The sequence below is a fragment of the Lissotriton helveticus genome, chromosome 7, assembly GCF_964261635.1.
Source record: "Lissotriton helveticus chromosome 7, aLisHel1.1, whole genome shotgun sequence".
Taxonomy (NCBI): Eukaryota; Metazoa; Chordata; class Amphibia; order Caudata; family Salamandridae; genus Lissotriton; species Lissotriton helveticus.
Genome location: NC_136068.1, coordinates 1507351519 through 1507373362, shown reverse-complemented (window position 1 = coordinate 1507373362; position 21844 = coordinate 1507351519). Strand labels below are relative to the sequence as shown.

The 21844-nt window shown below is 44.8% G+C and overlaps 1 protein-coding gene across 2 annotated transcripts in view; it reads right to left on the bottom strand.

The window, feature by feature from the left end:
* LOC144770433 (sulfotransferase 2B1-like) overlaps positions 1-21844 on the bottom strand; it is a 668739-nt gene that overhangs the window by 430302 nt on the left and 216593 nt on the right. For both annotated transcript variants that reach the window (XM_078654944.1, XM_078654945.1), the window contains one exon: positions 11529-11655. In XM_078654944.1, coding sequence (XP_078511070.1) covers positions 11529-11655 — 127 coding nt within the window. The remainder of the gene's footprint in view (positions 1-11528; positions 11656-21844) is intronic.

Here is a 21844-nt window from a genome sequence, read left to right as displayed (position 1 = left end):
ACCACACCATCCACTAACCCATCTTGCTCGTTGCCTGCCAGGAGGTCAGGGAGAGGATCACTATCCTCCTCCCCTCCAGCATCTGTAGCCATGAGCATAGTTACTTCAGACCTCTCAAAGTGCGGTTTGAGGCGGTTCACGTGCAACACTCTCAGGGGCTGCCTGGGAGTCTTCAGGTTAACCAAGTAGGTAACCTCGCTCTTGCGTTCTACCACCTCATATGGCCCGGTCCACTTGTCACGGAGCGCACAAGGCTCCACCGGCGCCATCACCCACACTTTCTGACCAGGGTGGAACTCAACCAGAGAAGTGTTCTGGTCATACCATCTCTTCATCTCCTCCTGGCTAGCCTCTAGGTTCTCTTGAGCGAGCTTCCTGAAGCGCTTGGTCTGGTTGCGAATGGCCAGCACATAGCTGAACACATCCTGAGGGGTTTTCCCACGGGATTTCTCCCACCCCTCCTTCACCAGAGTGAGAGGTCCTCTGACAGGGTGGCCATACAGCAACTCAAAGCGACTGAACCCTAAGGATTTCTGAGGCACCTCCCTGTAGGCAAACAACAGGCATGGTAACAAGACGTCCCATTTCCGTCTCATGGGCTCTTCCAGGCCCATAATCATGCCCTTGAGTGTGCGGTTGAATCTTTCAACCAACCCATTTCCTTGAGGGTGGTAAGGAGTGGTGAACTTGTATGTCACCGCACACTCCTCCCACAGAGACTTCATGTACCTAGAGATGAAGTTTGTCCCTCTGTCGGAGACCACCTCTCTGGGGAACCCCACACGGGAAAAGATTCCCATCAAGGCACGGCCCACCACCGGGGCTGTGACTGTCCTGAACGGGACTGCTTCAGGGTACCGGTTGGCATGGTCCACCAAGACCAGGCTAAACCTGTTGCCTAAGGCTGTCTTGGGGTCCAGGGGCCCCACAATGTCAATGCCCACCCGCTCAAAAGGGGTGCTCACCACAGGAAAGGGTTGGAGGGGTGCCACGCACTTCCCTCCGCTCTTGCCACTGGCCTGACAAGTCTGGCAAGATTTACAAAAGGCAGCGACGTGCTTCTTCATCTGGGGCCAGTAGAAATGGGTGACAAGCCTGTGATAGGTCTTGTCTTGCCCCAGATGTCCTGCGAGAGGCACGTCATGAGCCAGACCCAGTAGGAAGTTCCTGAAGCGCTCAGGTACCACCAGCACACGGGCTGCACCGGGCTCAGCGAACTTAGGCTCACTATAAAAGTAAGTCATTCTCCCAGTAAATCAAATGTTCCTTGGACCCCAGGCCTGCTGCCTGGTCTGCAGCCTGCTGCAGCGCACCAATGAGAGAAGGGCACTCCTTCTGAGCCTGGCAGAATTCCTCCCTGGAGGGACCACCATCTTGCTGCCACTGGGACAGCTCAGGCAATTCCCCCAGTTCGGCCACCTGCTCCCCTGTAGGTTCCAGGGCATCCCCCTCAGGTTCTGCTTCCTCCTGGACCGTAGGAACGGTGGGGGCTGGTTTCCCGCGCCCTCTACCCCTTCCTCTCTTGGCAGGTCCCTGGGCCATTGTTCCAGGCTCCAGTTCTGCTAATCCGCCCTCACTGGCTGCCATTGCACGGGTGGTCACACAGATCCACGCAGACAAACCTAACATTTCCAAATGAGTTCTGTGCTCCACCTCTTTCCATGGAGAGCTCTCCAGGTCATTACCTAATAGACAATCTACAGGCAAGGCATCACTTACAACAACTTCCAAAATACCGGAGACTCCTCCCCATTCAAATGGAACATTTGCCAACTTGCAGAGGTGCACTGAACTGTCAGATGCCACCACAGGTCGGAGTACCTTAGGAATGATTGGCTCTTCAGACACCCACTGACACCTGACAGATGTCACGCTGGCCCCTGTGTCTCTCAGAGCCTCTATTTCCTGTCCATTGATGGTCACCTTCTGCCCATATTTCTTAGTGTTTTGGGGCAGCAAGGTTTCCTAGGCCATCTCTTGGTCTCCTAAAGAGACAAGGGTCATCACTGCTAACCCCTCCTCCCCACTGGAAATCAAATCCCCTCCCAAAGCTACACTGGATAACCCGGTGGTAGGAGCACCAGTGGGTGCTGGAGGTTTCTTTGGACATTTGGGGGCAATGTGCCCCACCTCCCTACATGCATAGCAAGTAGGCGGGGGCCTGTTGTCCTGCTTGCCCTTATGGGGCCTGGATTTCTTAGACTTGGGGGGTGGAGACTCCTTCTCCTGGTAACTATTTTGGGGCCCTTCAGAAGACTCCTTTTGATTACCCGTGTCCCCCCCACTCTTCTGCTGGGGACCCTGTCCACCTTTGGCTGGGGTACTTACCACCCCCTTGTGGACCCTGGTGCTAGTCCAGCGGTCCGCCTCTTTAGCAAGCTCACTGGGATCAGTTAACTTGCTGTCTAAAAGATGCTGGCGCAGCTCTGGAACACAAACTACTCAAGTGCTCCCAACTAATCAAGTGACACAACCCCACATAATCAGTAACCTTGCTGCCCTTTATCCAACCTTCCAGTGCACACGTGTACATACTCACACACTCCACCCAAGTACTAGAATCAAGCTTCTTGAAGTTCCTAAACTTCTGGCGGTACTGTTCTGGAGTGAGCCCATACCTGAGGCACAAAGCCTCCTTCATAGCGGGGTAGGATAAAGTACCTGCTGCTTCTAAGGGTGCCAAGACATCCCTCCCAGAGGCCTCAAAATGCTTCCACAAACCTGCCCCCCAATTCTTTTCAGGCACTTCATTCATCTTTAAGGCAAGTTCATACGATCTAAACCAAGCATAAATATCCTCACCCCTCTGATAATTCTGTACCAGATCTTTTGGTATGTATACTTTACCCGCCTGTACTGGTTGTGCGCTGCCACCATTAGGACTGGACTCCGCCTGTTTAGCTTTAATGTCCAGCTCCCTCATGCTCAGCTCATGAGCCAACTGGAGTTTCCTCTCCTCAAAAGCGAGAGCATTCCTCCCTTCCTCCGCCTTCTTCTCAGTTTCAAGGCGCAGTCTCCTTTCATCTGCTTGGGCTTTGAGTTTAAAAAGCTCAATCTCATGGGCCCTAGCTCTCTGATTATCCTCCAGCTCGCCTGGAGAAATAACCCTACTGGAGTGGTTGCTGCCAACCCTAGACGCTGGCCTTCTCACGGGCAAATCACCGGATACAAAAGCATTCTCCTGTGTGCCTCCCTCTCCAGTAACATCTTCTGGATCGCCATGTTTGGCCTCCCACCAGGCCCTTAGAGCTTTCTGTAGCTCTTCCTTGTTTGCGCTGCCCTTCACTGGGCATCCAAGCTGTTTGCAGAATTGCTTCAGCTGCTCCTTTTTATAGTTGAACAACTCCTGAATTTCAAATTCCAATTCTACTCTCTCGCTTGCTGCTTTCTGAGACATGATGCTTCCTAACCTTTTCAAAAATAGGTTTCACCAAAAAGAAAAAATCTTGCGCAACTTGTGCTGCTAAACTAGACTAGTGATGTACAAGAAATCACTGCAGGTCAAGTGCAAATATTAGTTCAAAATCCGCACCGCTGTCCAACAATGTTAGATTAGGGGGTCTCTAATTGGCAGAGGTAAGTACCTTAGACCAAGTAGGGACCCTTGCTTCTAGTCAGGGTGAAGAATTACACACAGTAGATAACCCCTGCTCACCCTCTAGATAGCTTGGCACGAGCAGACAGGCCTATCCCTAAGGCAATGTGTATAATAAATGCACTTAACACAAACAATGATCCCCAATCCACCACAAACTGAGACCACACAGGTAAGTATATTTATAAAAATATATCTTTATCTAGTTTCAGAAAGAAGAATAAAACAGTTGCACGATGTTCACTTCTTTAGAAAAATGTTGCACTTAATATTAATGGTTGCACTTGTTAGGAAGTTCTCAATGTAAACACAATAGTCTCAAGTCTCTTTAAATCTGTATTGAAAACTAACAATACTGCTTTGTTGCGTCACCAGCTCTTCAGATGACTGCCCAAGTAATGCCCACAGGTAATTTATCAAAAATGAGCCCCAAGCGCTGCAAGCGCGCCTCGCCGAATATGCCGGGGACTCCTTTTGGGCCGCTCCGCACAGCCTCGCACCCCCGATGACTTCAGGCGCACCGCGCCGAACAGAGCACACTCGCTCTCAGCCCCGGTCGGTCCTCGCAGCCCTCGCCCGCTCTCCGGTCCTCGTGGAGCGACGGGGGGAGCTATCTCGGCGCTCCGAACAGGGACTCAGGCCAGGGGCAGGGAGGTACTCACGGCGCTCCCTCGGCGAGGTCGGGTCGATCTTCCCCGGCTTCGCCGTTCACTACGCAGCTTTTCTCTCAGGATGACGCCGTAGGCCAATCTGGTTGCGGCGTTCGGGACAAGCCTCCCCACACGCCCGGGAGTCAGCCAATGGCAGTGTGGCTCCCGGGGCAGGCCTGCGATGACGCTCCTTTGGATAGCCAACCACAACACGGCAACAGCGATGACGCTACGGCGCACGGGCCAATCCCGTCGCGGCGTTAGTGAAGAGGCTCGGCTCCTTCGACCAATGGGAGCGCGGCGGCTTCGATCTTCGGCCCCGCAGCTCCGATCGGGACGGCAATCTTCCAAGGGGGGTTTCTGGCCCCGGGCAGCGGCGGTGAACAGGCAAGAGATGTTTATTGAGGGCGCAGGTCATGGCAAGACCGCCCTCTTGGCCACACAACCGCTCTAGAGCAAGACTCGCGAGGGGAGGCACCACGGACCTCCGACCCTCGCTGAGAACGTGCCGATGAGCACACCGATCCCTACTCACGCTCAGCAGTTGTTCACCAAGCTCGCTCCAGACAAAACAGCACAAGCAGCACAGCGTCTTGAGGATGTTTTAGGAACCTTTTAACCCTGGGTTCCAGGAACAGGAGGCCAGCTCTTCTCAGGCCCTTGGAGATTCAAGGTGATGACACAGCACACAGCAAAGTCTTGTTGGTTCAAGCAGGCAGGGTCACAGCACACAGCAAAGTCCCTTTCTTCTTCTCAGCTTTCAGTTGAACAGCAGAACAGGTCAGCCCTTAGAGCACACAGCAAGGCAATCTTCCTTCAGTTCTCCAGCAGTCCTTCCTCCAGCAGAGGTTCCTCTTGTTTGTAGAATCTACATTTTCTGTTGTCAGGGGTCCTTCTCTTATACCCCAAAAAGTCTTTGAAGTCCTTTGAAGTCTTTGTGCAAATGGGCCCTGAGCCCGGTCTAAACCAGTTCTGGGTGTTGCTGGAGCACTGGGGCTTTCCTGGCTTCCTTCTTCCTCTCAGTATCAGGGACAGAGGTGACAGTCGCCCAGCAGGGAGGTGGAGCCAGCATTGTGGTCAGGCAGGCACAGCCCTATTCACTATCAGGTGCTATCTCCCCCCACTTCCCTGGCAGCAGACGCTGCCTTTCATCCACTGGCTGACTCAGACAACCTCCTGGGGGCTCTGCAGCCCCTGTCACACTCAGGCCAGACAGTAAATCCACAAACAGGCCAAGGCACACAGAAAGGTTAGACAAGAGAACAGCCACTTTCTAAAAGTACTATTCTCAAACACAGAATTTAAAAACAACCTTTACTAAAAGATGTGTTATTAAATTCTGAGTTCAGGGATATCAATCACTTATGTCCCATCTTGTTCCTATGAGAAGATAGGCTGGTATCCATTGGGACCAGCCACCCCCATGTTATTCTATGGAGCAAGATAACCTTACAGCAGTGAGCAAACAAAATGGCTGCTGCTCACTACCAGAGCATGAGACCTGCACTAGTACATGCTCTACCTTACCCATACACTGCACCCTGCTCAGGGGGGTACCTTGAGATTTCCATAGGGGTGACTGATGTGCACAGACAGGGAAGGGTTAGGCCCAGCCAGTAGGGACACTGGCCAGGCGGACATGGCAGTCCACTGACTGCACCCAGGCACTGCGCTGGCAGGCCTGAGACACCATTTTAGGGCTACTTATGTGGGTGGCGCAATCTGCGCTGCAGGCCCACTAGTAGCATCTGTCATCACCAGCCCTGGCACACACAGTGCACTTTACTAGGGACTTCATGGTGATACAAATATGCCAATCAGGTATACCCAATCAATATGACAATTTACATAGGGAGCACTTATACTCTGGCACTGATCAGCAGTGGCAGAGTGTCCAAAGCATCTAAACCAGCAAAAACGAAATCCAGCACAGCATCAAAAATACAGGAGACAGAGACAAAAAGATGGGGGAAAACCACGCCAAGGGTGTCAGGTCTAACAATATTGCATTCACAAGACAGGTGTGAGAAGGACACATGACTTCAGAGATGGTGAGCATTAATGATGGCACATAGATGAGTAGCTATTTCATTGTGCCCAATTACAAGATCGCAATTATCTGAGACATTTGATCAAAAGAGCACAAAAACGTGCTATGAATAACAAAGTGAAGCTCTGCTAAGCCCCCCTGTTGCTAAACCTCCACTTGATAGGCTGACATTTGTAACTACGTTCTGCACACTGTCCAATAAACTGCAGAAAACAGTGAGGAAGAACTGGAAGATCCTTAACACCGCAGGTTCTACCATTCAGACACCGTTATTTTCTTTCAAGAGGGGCACCAACCTGAGAGACAGCCTTGTTCACATGAGGCCGAGATGTAAAGGAAATGAGTTAACACCTGTCAATACCCTATGGAACTTACCTCCTGTACAGGGCCATTTCCCCTGTGGACAATGCACCGCTTGTCCTCAAACGAAGAAGACCCTCACCATAGACATTGGCACTTCAAGACCATGGACACTGAAGAGTCATACTAATTGTAACAGCGAAAAACGTATATATCTCATCAAATGTCCATGTACCTTGCGTTACGTAGGAATGACGACCAGAAAAATTAAACTAAGTATAAATGAGCACAAAAGCACCATCCGGTGCAACAATCAAGCAACTAGACTTACCAACCACTTTCTCCAAATGAAACATAAACCAGAGGAGATGAGTTGGACTGTCTTGGAGAAACCATTTGTGCCGCTCCATGTAAGAGATGTCTCAAGATTCTTGTTTCTGAGAGAACAGAAGTGGAAATACCGATTGAAGAGTGACACAGAAGGCTTGAATGATGACATCCCATGGGTGTCTATTTGATAACCATCCCCTCGTGTGTTAATCTCTTCTGCTGGAGGCTCCAACAATATTTAACCAATACAATTGGTTAAACGTCCTGAGCCTTATGTTTGGGCCCACATTCTCTCATATATGTCTTTTGCAAGACAGTTGCCTGCTATGGTTGTATGTATTTGGGATCATTCCTTAGATACAGACTTATGAGGGATGCCTTGTTCGTGGAGATGTCACGTCACTGTGGCCATGTGTTCATGTCGATCCCACTACATGCTGAAATTGTCTTTATCTAGATCCACTAAAAATCTGAGAACTTCGGGATTGGGATACCCCTATTCAATAATAGGCTATTTGACATATAAGGTGAGGTTTTCTTCCTTGGCTAAAGAATGGCATGCAAGAGTCAGTCCTTAGCGTTGCCCTTCAAGTGGGTCCCCTGCAGACTCCTTTGTTATATATAAAAAAAAATTCTTTGATGCAGAAAAGGTGACCGGTAGGTCCCTGGTGCCAGCAGGGCTATTTAGCCCCAAGACTCCACGTGCAAATATCAGCAAGCGGATTACCTCAATACGTCTAGGGGTAGAGGCGCTCTTTCACACGCACCGGTAAGATTAGTCCAGTTCGTTTATTCTATTACGAATGTTGTCGTACGTAACATCTCTTTTGAGTTTGTGTACTTTGCAATCACTTCCCCACATAATCTGTGTCTTTTGGGTGCTGTGCCAACCCATTTACAAACACTTGGCTTTCAGTTTGAGACCAATACTGTGGGTTCAGTCCCGCTGCCTGTATCTTTTTCGTTGCGCCGAACGATGTGGTCCTCTCAGCGAGTGATCAGTATGTTCATAATTTGGCTGCACGGAATATCTACAATTATTATCTAAACACGGAGGTGGTCTGTTTATTTATTTCTTGATCACTACGTCACTAAGGGGGTCCCACGTGACCTGTTCTGCTATGTTCTATTGGCCGCTGGTTCAACCAATCAATTAAGATTGGTTTTTAGAACGTGACCGAGCTTTCGGATATCATTCCCGTTCTCCCCATTTTTAGGGTATTTGAACATAGTGGTCTTTCTAGTGAAATGAAATTACGTTATCTATTGATCGAATTTCACTTAGACCATCTCTTTCAGTTCAGGGTCACCATTGGCCGTGAGAGGGCCAATCAGCAGCTCCCTTAGGCGAGCTGCACCAATCCGCAAGTCCCTTATGAAACGGCAAATTTCTATACTGTTTCCATCTAGGTCCGCGGGCCGTGTGACATACGGCGCTCTTACTATTGGCTATGAATCGGCTTATTAGTAGCAGAGCACGGTCACGTCGGAACCTCCCCCCTTGGCTTAGGACGAAACCACAGGTACCGACGGACAGGTGAGGTGCAGGAGGGCGTTTCGCTGCTCCATTCTTGTGCATGTTTTGATGCAACTCTGCTTTATTCAGTAAGGCCCTTAACAACATAACAATTAGCTACCCGAGTCTGTCTTTTAAGAATAAGTTTAAATGTATGGGATGTGATGGGAGAGCTAAGCTATGGGTCTGCTGTGACTTCTATAAGCAGTGAATTTTCAACTTTTAGTCATTTACTGGTCCATGTTACATAGTTTTGATATCAGAATCACTCACAAGAACTGTACTCTGTACACCACAACTCTGTGTTTTTTATTAACAACATCTAGTTTGACGTTTTAATGACAGCCCATGAGATTTTGAGCCATCCCTATTTCCAAGTGACTTAATACCAAGGTTTTTGAGTGCTTTTTTAGGAGAGCACATGTAGTAGATACTTACAAGTTGGGTTTTACTTTAACAAGATAACCAATATATATGTAAATAATTATTTTCCATTACTACAGAGCGGGGCCTCAATTTCCTGAGCAGTGGCCAGGAGAGGTGAGGTTTACTCCCAAGAATATTTGGGTGAGTAAAATAAAATGTATACAATCCTTTTTCTAGCACTATCTCTGTGAAGGTTGACTTAGAAGCAAATTAATAAATTCTAAAATATTTGACAGTCAGCACGTGGTGTGTGTGTTGGATATATATTTGTGTGTTTTGAATTTTTTTCAGGAAAGAATCCCTTAGAAATTCTGGAAATACCGACGCAGAAGGTAGTTCGCGGACGGTAGAGCATCCAGTATCTTGTGGTAACATTAATCAATTTTGATTTCTTGTACGTTATTGCAGTAGTGTATTTTCAAGGTCCTGATGAAAGCCTGGTAGGGGAGACGCCCCTGCATGGCAGAAACATGTTGACCACTACACCATCTAGTTTGGGCAGTCATTATTTCAGACTGTCATACACTTCTTTTAATCTTGACACCATGATTCATCCCCAATAAAGTTTTCCTTCGTATTATGGTAGCCAATTTTAAATAGCACTTTTGATTTTTGTTTATACTCTTTTTTTCATTGCAATTCAATTTTTCCACACCATCTTACCCACACATAACATTTGGGGTCGGATCCATCACTGGAGGTCTTGGAGAATTGGAGAAATACACACATTATCATCAGGTGTGTCTCCTTATCTAGACCATGACCTGCTACAATCCCAGATGACGAGGCTCCGCCATTTGGGTGGGCTGATGGGATTAATTTCCTTTCTTTCACACACATAGCTATTCCGACACATAGTATCTTGCTTCTGTCTTCTTGCTCAGTCTTCGTTGCTTAGTTTAGACCACTACTAGTCTTTTGTTTTTTTGCTACATGTGAACTGGGGGTGTAGACTGGTTTTAGTGGTCTTTAAATATAATTTCCCCTTGGACCCTTCCTAACTTGTTGTGTTACACACAGTTCCTAGAATTACCCTGTCCTTTCTCCAGAAGTACGCTTCCATTTGTACAATATCTTTGGACCCTACTAATCCAGCAAATTTTAGACCTATCTCCTTACTGCCATATCCTATTAAAATTCTAGAGAAGGCCGTTAGCAAAAATCTATTGTGCTACCTGGAAGATAACTCTTTGCTGGATAGGGATCTATATGGTTTCGGCCCGGGACGCGGCACCGAGACTGCACTGGCAACCATAATGAACAATCTACGAATGCGTGCTGACAATGGGAATTCTTCTGTCCTTGTTTTATTGGACATGTCAGCCGCATTCGATACTGTGAGCCATACTGTGTTAGTGGAGAGACTGCAAGGTATAGGGGTAAAAGGATGGGCTTTACAGTGGTTAAAATCTTATCTGTCTGGAAGACAACAGGCTGTGTCTTTGACGCCGTTCACTTCAGGCATGTCCCCAGTACAACATGGGGTACCACAGGGCTCGGCGATCAGCCCAATTCTTTTTAACATCTATCTGCGTCCTCTATTCCCCATCATTAAATCATATGGGATAGACTTGGTCAACTACGCAGATGATACCCAACTGGTGTTCTCTCTAGAGGGGAAACAAGCGGTATCTATGGACACCTTTCAGGAGTGCATGTGCCAGACAGCTGGTTGGCTTAGGAAAAATTCCCTACAGTTTAATGGGGGGAAGACGGAGGTGGTGTACTGTCCTGCCACTAGAGTGTCTCGCCATCTTTCGGTGGAGTTCAAGCTAACCGCTACGGACGAGCCCCTGATTCCAGCTAAAGTGGTGCGCTTTACTTCCTAAGGATACTCGATCCCTCGTAGTGAGGAGTGGAATCCTGAGTAGGCTGGACTACTGCAAATCCCTGTATATGGGGGCACCACAATATGTTATGCAGGGTTTGCAGAGAGTCCAGTCTGTGGCAGCAAAGTTGGTACTTGACAGACACCGCAGGTCCTCTACGACCGCAGCTTTGAGAGACCTTCACTGGCTCCCTATTAAAGAGAGAATCTGCTTTAAGTCTCTCTGCAATGTATATAAAGCAGCACACGGTCTCGGTCCGGCACCCTTGCAGGAGATGTTTACCTGGTACAGTCCTGGGAGGCAGCTCCGCTCCTCAAATGCAAATCTGATAACATCTACCAGATTTAAGAGATTTCGGCTGGGGAGCAGAGCTTTTGGTGTGACTGCCTCCCGTGCCTGGAATGAGCTACCTCTGGATCTCAGACAGGCTGACTCCCTGATTTGCTTCAGGAAGAGCCTTAAAACGTGGCTATTTCCCAAAGGCGGTCCTTAGACTGTCATATTGACAATTGATTTTGCTATATGGTATCTATCCGATGATCCAAGCGCCAGGATACCCGAAGGGTGGCAGCTGCGCTATATAAGTGATTAATACAATACAATACAATACAATATAACAGCCCTCGAGAAAACAATGTAGAAAATTTGAATCAGTAATTCACCATTTTTTGCTCGAGGTATTCATTTTGGTATTGCCTCAGACAAACTGGTGCATTCCGGGACATGTTGTCTTTCCCTGCTTGAATTTAATGAAATGATACATGGTGTACTCCTTATACGGAGATACAATTGCAGCCCCACTATAACAAACACTACTTTTTCATTCACTCACCATCTCCTTTTAAGAAGATCTCCAAGTATTCCTCAAAGGTTCCAGAGTCCTGGTAAAGGCATAATACTTTGGAGAAATGAAACAAAGAAACCATAACATCTTTTGGGTTCCGAAGTGTGTAGATTATCTAGGATAGAATATATAGATGGAAGCAGCAGATTATTAAAAAAAAAAAAACATTCAATCAGTTGTCAAAATTACACATTCACTTTGAGATTTTTGTAATTGGAGTAACCAAATATTAAATGCGACAATGATGCAATGTAATAGATATAAAGGTCCCACATGCTTCTTTATCCGATACCTCTTGGACCAGAAAAATAAGCCTTTGGCCAACATTATGTTGACATCATTAATAAAGCTACATATGCTGAATTTAAGCAGAAAAACAACAGCAAACACACATAAATATATGTCAGGTATGCATTCCTGAAAGAAGCACTTGTAAGCTAAATCTGGCAGCATTGAATTCAACCCATTGCATAATGGTCATATTTTGGAGTGATGCATTTCATTTCAACAAATGGGATTGACACAGGTGCCCTGAAAAATGGCAATAACTGATCCATTTTTTACAAAAAAGCAATCTATTTGTGGCAAAACCAAATCAATTATCGAACAAATCTAAATGTCGGACATACATTTATTGATGAATCAAAAAGGAGATAATTTGTTAAAAACAAATTATTTGTAATTTGATGAAAAAAGTGATTAAGTAAAAATAAACACAACAGAAAATTCACCATTTTGCACGGCAGTGAAGCGGATTTTCAAATCCTAGTCAAAATTGAAAATATTTCCCTAATCTAAAATGCAGCAAATAATTCTTTAAGACAACTTGGTTGATTAAATCAAGATTTGACTAGGTGGTAGGATTTAAAAATTATTGGAGGATGTTTAAAACATTGTTAAACAAGATGTTGTTGGGGCTTATAGCTTTTTCTCCATGGCAGAAATGTTTAAAATGCTGCCTCCCATATGCCCTTTGGCTGTAGATAAAGCCATTGTTAAATATAGCCATCTTTCTCAATCAGTAATTTAAATTTGTTTTTGTGACTATTTTTTACCATTACGATGGATAATCTTCCCTTCTTTGGTGATGTTCTTTAACAGTTTTATTTTCCCTAAGTAACCAGGCGTCAGATGTATCATTCACATTCGCAAACCAGGGATGTGCAATTTGCATGCTGATTGGTTTGAGAATGTAACTGCAATTTTCGATGCATCCCATGTCCTAATTGGTCACATTGCAAACAGTCGATTCACAAGGGGTTGCAAAATGACCTGACTGATGAATATTAATTAGGCAGGTCACAATTTGTGACCCACTATAGTTGGCTGACAATACAGGAATGGGAGTCTCCAAGATAGCTTAGCTGCTTGTACCAAGTAACCAAAGATGAGCAATGCTATCCTCAGCGAACCAGTTCACCTTTTGTTAGATATTGTTTGGGGCTAAAAAGAGGAGTTGACTCTACTCTACTACATAAAATATGATACTTTGCAACTCTTTTTTTTTTGTGCTGTAATTTTTTATTAACATTTTGCAAAAGTTCATCACAGGAACAATGATGATAATAATATCTAAGATTTTACAATAGATAGATAAGTATATAAAAATAAGGAGAAAAAACATATGCAATGTATTTGTTAATACTCTTTAATTCCTTGCATTATTCTTTCTTTTTCTCTTTCCTCTATTTGCCTTCATTATCTAAATATTCAATATTTTCCTTATTCATCTATGTATTCAATTATTTATCTGTATATGTATTCTATTTATTAACAAATACCTTGCAAATTTTAACTGTTTTCTGAACTCTCAGAAACATTTCACCCTCTTGTGTTTCTTGTTGCTGTTGTTAAACTAGCAAGTTGACATCACTATGTATGTAGGTGCACAAGTTTTAGTAGGTTTTGCTTGGGGCACATATTATTACTTTAAATTATACGTACAACTTTTTAATTGTAAGATTTGTGTATCTTAAGTTGGTTTTGTATATAAATTACGTTTTGACATAATAAATTACGTTTTTCTAACTATAACTAATTTTAAATCTCAATTCTTTCCATTAAATGTGTATTTCTTTTTGTAAAATGAATTGTTTCCAATCATACAAAGTTGTTTATTAAGGTACACATTTTTCAATACTGCTTTTTTGGTACTGCTGTACTTTTGAGGAAGGTCCAGGGGGCATATTACCAAGGGCATTATCGCTGCATTTGCGGGACTTTTTCCCGCTAATGCGGCGATAATTTTATTGCCCTATTACCAAGCTGTCGCTAACACCAGTTAGCGACAGCTTGTAGCCGATAGCGGGCATTTAGGGGCCCACTTTGCATGTCAGCGATAATTATCGCTAATGACATGCAAAGCGGGCATGCCAAGATGTTAGCGACGGAAAACTGTCGCTAACATCTCTAACTCCTAATAACAACTTTTGGAAATATTCGCGCTAAGCGCGAATATCTCCAACAGCTAACGCCTGCTAAAAGCAGTTCTTAGCCATGTTATCCAATGGAAGGTGGATAACATGGCTAAGAGCATTGTCACGATAATGCATGAATATCGCAGATTTTTCAGCGATATTCATGCATTTCGCAGGATTTTTACCACTTTTGAGATAAACCTTGATAATATCAAGGTATCTCAGCGGTAAAAATCATCAGTGCTCGGCGATATTTTTTTCCCGCTAACCAAGCAATAGCGATAATTATTGCTATTGCTTGGTAATATGCCCCAAAGTTCCTTATGAGCATCAACCTTCCTTGCAGGCTCGTTTTGCTTTCACTAGTTCTGCCTCCAAAGTACTGAGGTACCTCTGTAAATATTTAAAATGTTATTAACAAAGAATTTTTTTATTTATAATATAGATGTGTTGTAGCATCGCAACTATAGTTTGTGTTTCTAAACTCCACAGGTACCTCTATACTATCTAGATAGTACTGCAGTAATTTTGTTTTTGTAGACCAGCATTTCATGGTCTTAGAACGTTGTCAATTGTGGGAAACAGGAAGTGTAAACCTGTTAGCCCCATTCAATTTGATATCTTCAAAGGAGACAGTTTTGCTCTTTGACTGAGAGAATGGAAAATCGTTCGTTCTGAAGCCACCTTTGAACTTTTAGAAAATTGCAATGGCTGAAGATGCTCCTGTGCTATTGCAAAAGGCAGAAGCAGAGTTGGAGCGGAGGAAGAAATTAAAGTAATTCATTCTATAGGAGTTTTTTAATGCCCCCTGGAGGGAGAAAGGTGAATTCAAAACGTATTACCTGCGACCTATGCAATGAAGGTATTTCCCATGGGAACATAAAGCAATACTTATTTGGAACAACAGGAATGAGTGAACAAGTGCAGGCAATTATTTCCACCAGGTTGGCACATGCAGAAAGAAGGTGTCAGAAGGAGATAGCTGAGGGTGAAGCAAGAACATCATCAGTGGCCACCTCTATGGTCACTCCAACACCTTTGGCTCCTTCTGCTTCGTCAGCACTTCCACCACCACCTGCTGCATCTGTCCCTTCAGTAGTACCTTATAATTCTTCTGATCCATTGGCACCACCATCAACACCCGGTGCATCGGTCCCTCCACCGAAACCTGCTCCTGATGATGGAGCAAGGTTTCATACATAAAGGGACTTGCTCAGATTAAATCCTCTCGAAATATTATGTAACCTATTAATCAACATGTTTTGTATTACTAATAATTGCACCACACAACATTTCTAGTATCTAGGGGAAGCTTTACTATGAGCTTTTACTAACAGTAACTCAAGTGACTTAATATGGCCTCAGAAAACGCGGGAACTCTTCAGCGCATGCTTTTGGTGGGAAATTTTTGCAGCTGCTCACTAGTATTAAAGATGGCCTCTTCATGTCTCACACATTAACCCGTTTACCGCGGTGGCAATTCCGCAGCGATGCGGGCGTTCAACGGAGCGGGCGGGGCTGCGTTGCCCAACGGTCATGCGCAGCACCCAACAGGTGGTGCTCGTGTCGGCCATTGGCCGACGGGAGCATGGAAAGAGTTAGTGCATCTGCTACAGCTTGAACTACACTATTGTTCATTCTGCTTAACTATTAATGCTATAGTTAAAATAAAGTAATGGGAATAGAGTAGAAATAAGTGGTATACAGTGCATTCATTTATTCTCACATTCTAATGTGTCTTTCTTTGACTTTATCATTAGCTCGTATTTGGGCCTGAAGAGTAACTTGTAACGCCATTTTGAAAACTGCACTGCTCATGAGTCAAAGAACCGAGAGTCCTCGAGCAATGGCATTGAACTAATGCCAATGACAGCCTGGGAACTCGACCCCGTGAACTTCCAAGAGGAAGAGACTATATTATTTTTTGTACTTTGTATATCTTTTTGCTACAAATAATGCTGGGTGGAATACATTCATGGGAAAGTAAATTATGGGCAGGAACATTGATCCACGTTATTGAATGAAAATGATCTCTTACTGGTATGGTGTGATGACCTCTCCTCGCCTTTCTGACCATCAAATCAAGGGAATATATGAATTCGCAACACTAGGGGTGGGACATTGCCCTGGAAAATGGTAAAACTAAGGCATGCTTAGTCAGTTAGATTGTCCGACTTGTCACAGACCTGTCACTGACCCAACGTATGCTGAAGGAGATGAAGAACAGAGGTGCTAGTCGAGCACTCTGTTCAGAAGAATCGGGAATTGCTGAGGGAGAAGAATTGATGACCCAGCCAGGGTCCGAGTGTTAGCCGCAGAGAGAGAGAGAGGGGTGTGACGCTGGCGTTGCACATAGCTGACGTCCTGTCCTGATCCGCACCTGTCCTGTCCTGATCCGCATCGGTCCTGATCTGAATCTGCATCTGTCCTGTCCCATTGGCACCAGATTACTCAGGAGCCCTGTCTTTGTCCCAGCCCGGGGCCAGGGTTGGTCTTCACACCATTCTAGGTAAATATAATCTGTGTGGTATGTCTTTGTACGGTTCCATTTTCTTACCCTTCCCAGGTATCAATGCCTAAAAGAAATCTTGTAATATTCCTATAGATCATTGCTATGATTTTTATTTTCTTACTTGGAAAGGCTTTAACTGCACTTGTATGGACTCTTGCTAATAGGACTTTGCATAGATAGTGTTTAAAACTTTCCCGAGTCTGTGGTTATTTTGTAAAGGTAAATGTTATATTCTACCTATTCTGCTAACTCCCTTGATCCCTTAGGACTTTAAGTACAGGTGACTAGGATTGGTAAGTCAAAGTGTACAGCTATAAGTCCAAAGTGAATTAAAATTGTGATAGGCAGGCAAGTAAAGCTGGATTACCGGTTCATTGTGTGTATGTTATGGGCCCAGGTGAGTATGGCAAATCGAGCTGGTGATCCCGCGCGCCATCACTGGTACTATGGTGCCAATACATCTTTTGAGGCAGAATTGTGAAATTATAGAGAAATATGGCAGTACAGAGACATGCTGTCTGCTCTACTGTCATTGTTGGTGGAAGGAGAAATGTGACCACCCATAATGAACTTGTCACTGCTCACCACTGTCGTCGTCGTCGCCCCCCAAACGGGCTTAGTTTTTTTCTTTTTTTTTGCCTGTGTTGTCCTCCTGTTTCTAATTGAGACTATTGTTTTGGTTGGTTATTGGACCATGTAAAAAGAATAGTTCCACAAAAATAAAAAGATTCAGAACTAACCAAATATCTCAAAAGATAATGAGCTGCTCCCAATATTAACCAGATTTTTTCAGGTATCAGAAATACTAAATTGTAATTAATATAGAGATACATGGCAAGTGTAAGGTAAGTAAACCATGTACCTTTTGGTCACTTCATAGTAGATGGTAAGTAAATAATAGACTACTACAGTGATATTTTATTGTATTTATTAAACAGAACACAAAGTCAATCAACCATGGTTTTCCTTTTTATGTTTGTTCACGAAAGACTGCCATTTCTGTTACACAACTATGTCATCATTTAGAAAATTTACAGTTCAAGATGCTCATGTCATAGATGTTAACATGAACGTTTAATTTGTTAAGGACTCCACCAGCTTTTTGACATGTATCAGTATTTCATTTTAAGTATTCCAGTTTGTTTTTATGTTTCACAACTAGTAAGAGTAGACGATGTAAGGTAATTTATTTGATGTTATGTGCTGCTAAACCAGTAGGAGCAACAGCTACAGAAGATAATTTAGAGCTAGTATATTTATGCACATAAACAGTAATTGCTTGTTCAGTTACATATAGTAATGTAGGTATGTAAGTAGTACATTCACATATTCCATTTTCATGTTGAGAACCACAAGCTACAGATTCTTTTAAGTTTTTGTTTACACATTTCTAATTGTTCCCTATTTAATTGACGTACTAAGTTATCTAAATTATGTGTGTCCTTTTCTACTTGGTCCACTGCATTTAGAGGTTGTATGACAATGCATGCCTTTACCACACACACCTTTACCACGCAGACTTTGCCATGCATATACCTTTACCACAAATGTATATTGGATTACATTATGCGCTTATGCACTTGGCATCCTCATAGCAGGACTTTTACTTCTGAAGTCCTATCCCTGCCTCTGTCTTTAAAAAAGTCACAGCCCACAGGAGCTGAGAACATTAACCGCTTGGACTGACAGTCTGTCAGATTCCTTTCAGTAGCCCGCTGACTAGAAAGGGACTACTGGGCCCTAATCATGATGGCTGAGGTCATTTGCCACTGGTGATCTGGGGACTGTCCAATTATGCCACTTCAAACTAGGCCAAGTTTAACCCTTTGCACACTGGACTCTCAAGGTAGCGAGGGGGAGAAGCCACTGGCACCTCACGGAGAGTATGTGAGGAGCAAGAGCTCAAAACACAACAGTTAATGAAGAGACGCAGTAATTTAATGAAGCACACAATAGGCTATGGGAGGAATGCTTGCAATAAATCAAAATACTGCCAATCGTTTGGAGTAGCATTCCACTATCGCTGTTTTTTTCACGAAGCCACCTCACCTCCTATTGTTTTTTGTTTGTTTGATTTAATGCGTTAAGTGGCCAGGAGTATGCCCATGACATGTGTCCCTTTGTTAATGCGCCACTTGAAACAAGTTACACTGAACTGAAGTGGATCAATCAGGCCAACATCAGTCTTGGGTTGCTCGTATTCCAGTTTAGAAAGGACCTGGTTTGGTAGTTTTGGCTTGACTGTTCCCATTGGAGCATGATCAAGACTGATTTACATATGGCTCTGTTTCATCTGGTATGGCAAGGTATGCAAAGGAGAGTGTGTTAGAGTGCTACCCCAAGTGATTGCCATCCCATCACCTTTTGTGTGTTTGATGTAATACAGTAAGTGGCAAAAGGAATGCCCAGACATGGTCCCCTTGCTCACTGTGCTACTGGAGCCAAGTTTAACCCGACTGAAGAGGCCCAATCAGGCTGGAACCAGTCTTGGGTTGCTAGTTTTCTGGTTCAAAGAGGATCTGCCTTGCCTGTTTGGGCTGGACTGTTTGTATTGGAGCAGGATCAAGACTGGTTTGGATGTGGCTGGTCCTAATCTGAGATAGGAAGGTGGTTAAAAGAACAATGTGTTTGGAATGCCAGTGGTTAGACTTATTGCAATCATTCCTCCCATCACCTTTTGTGTGGTTGAGAATAACTTAATGTCCATCCTAGTGCCTTTTCTTTTGTAAAAGCAAATACTTTAATCACTGAGCAGAACTAAATGCTACACAGTTCAATTAGATGTATCCCTGGTCGCGATCTTGGTAAGCATTTCACTCCTTGTTCCAGTATTCTCTGCCCACCTGGGTGACCATAGCAACTACAGTCCATAGTATACTGTAACAGAGGAATGGATTAGGCACAGATGCAGAATATATCACTCTTTCTCTACAGGTTTTGATGTAAAACTCAGTTCGATTGTTTTTAACCCAAGTTTGGTTTGGGAAGAACAGTTCAAGCCCTGGCAGATGATATTCTTGGCGGACATCTCAGTCCTTTGCTCCAGTCTCAATTGAAGCCCTGCAATACCTGCTTGATGATCTCACAGAACAGTGATCTATTGGGTACAGCCCGTGCCTTTTTCCTTATAGCAGCTACTCCTCTGCTACAGCATTGATGGAAGAATACTCCATGCTGGGTCCAGATGTCACTGATCAGCTTCTTTTGCAGTTGATGATTTCACAGCCTAATGGGATCCACTCAACAGTGGCATGTAGTTGCAGCTTACTAGGTCAACTGGCTTCAATTAACAGCATCATCAATGCAGGCAGTAAACTGTTCTATCTTGTACCTACCTAAACCAAGTGCATAAATAGTGGACTATTCTGAGACAATATTCAGACTGCTATCATACAGGTATCACACACTCACTACTAAGATGCACATAGGAATGCACATAGGATATCAGCACACATTTCTTGATCTTCACCGCTGATGTGACAGGGCCAGTAGTCGGCTGTCTTTTATGAAGGTATGCTTGGTGCAACTCACCAAGTAACAACATAGTACCGGGACCTCACATTGTCAGGAACAGGTCTTAACATCTGCATTTAGACTAGATTAGCATGATATGAGGGCCAAATAAAAGTGAGGTTACCAAGTTTCACAAGCACTAGTTCACTCAGGGCAGGGGCACATGCCTGTTCATTGAGGGAAGGCCATTCCTATACCAACAGGTACACCTCACAGATTTAACTTCCAGGACCTTATTCCACCATTAGAAATGTCTAATCATTGGTGTTACAGCTGGAAAACTGACATGAAAGTCCATTTCCATGATCCATTCTGACTTTGTGTTTCACTGTCAAGTCAGGGATTCTAATGAGATATACATCTCACCTTCATTGTCATCAACCATATTCATGGTTTATAAGCTGTTTGGTCCACAAACTTGGCACCAAAGAGTTAAGGCAAGAGCCTCCTCAAAGCTCACACTATTGCAAAGCACTCCTCTTCAATGGCTGCCAGTTCTGTTCTCTAGGATGCAGTCTGTGGCTGATAAAGGCCACTAGATGCACTCTACCCTTGTCATCATGTTGAGCAAGTAGAGGTCCAACTCCGTCATCTGGGGAATTAGTCTGAAAAATGACGGACTGACAGTAGGCAGGTGCCATCTTCACTGATGCATTACATAGTGCTGACTTGAGGTCCTCGTAAGCCTTCCGGTTTTGGCGCTCCGAATCACTTTCTTAAGCTGCTTCTTAGATGTCATGGCTGTCAAGAATGCGACCATGGTCGTGGATTAGGCCAGAAACATCCTCTAATGTTTATTGAATCACGTTTATTTATTTTAAAAAAATTGTAAGCATGAATACAGCAGAAACTTGAAGAACAATGAGGTGTTCAGGGACATTTTGAACACAGCTGGTGACCTGCTCATATACTACAACTCTTAGAGAGAATGAATATGCAACATAGGATCTCTGCCCACTCGTAAATTGTGCAGGGCGGAAGGCCTGGGACAGGAGGACTGATGGAGGCAAGAGGAGTAGTAGAAAGCAGGATAAGATCCACCACATCCTTTTGAGGCTACTCTGAAGTTCTTTCCCATTTGTCCCTGACTATGGTGAGTGGGGGACACACTGGGTGCTTCAATTGATGTTCAAAGGAACTGAAACCAACTCCTTTCTGTGAATTTGTCAGTAGCCCATATGAGACCGTTCCCGCTGAAGTTTTCTGGCAGATTTGAAATCCTGCACCAAATGTTCTTATTAATCATTTCATCAGCCCACTGGTTTAGGGACATATGTGCTGTGGAGAAGTGGTATTTTAAAAAATCAATCAATAAATCAATCATGCCATTTGTATAGCGCACTACTCACCCGGGAGGGTCACAAGGCGCTTGGGGGGAGGGGTATGCTACTGCTCGAACAGCCAGGTCTTGAGATGTTTCCTGAAAGCGAGATGGTCCTGGGTCAGCCGAAGGTGGATGGGGAGGGAGTTCCAAGTCTTGGCAGCCAGGTAAGAGAAGGATCTTCCTCCGGCGGTGGCTCTTCGGATGCGTGGTACGGCTGCGAGGGCAAGGCTGGTGGACCGTAGCTGGCGGGTGGGCGAGTAGAAGGTCAGGCGGTCGTTGAGGTACTTGGGGCCCAGGTCGTGGAGAGACTTGTGTGCGTGGGTGAGGAGCCGGAACGTGATCCTCTTGTCGACGGGGAGCCAGTGCAGGTTCCTCAGGTGGCTGGAGATGTGGCTGCGTCGGGGGACATCCAGGATGAGTCGGGCGGAGGCAATCTGGATGCGCTGGAGTCTTTTCTGTAGCTTGGCTGTGGTTCCGGCGTAGAGGGCGTTTCCGTAGTCCAGTCGGCTGGTGACGAGTGCCTGGGTGACAGTCTTCC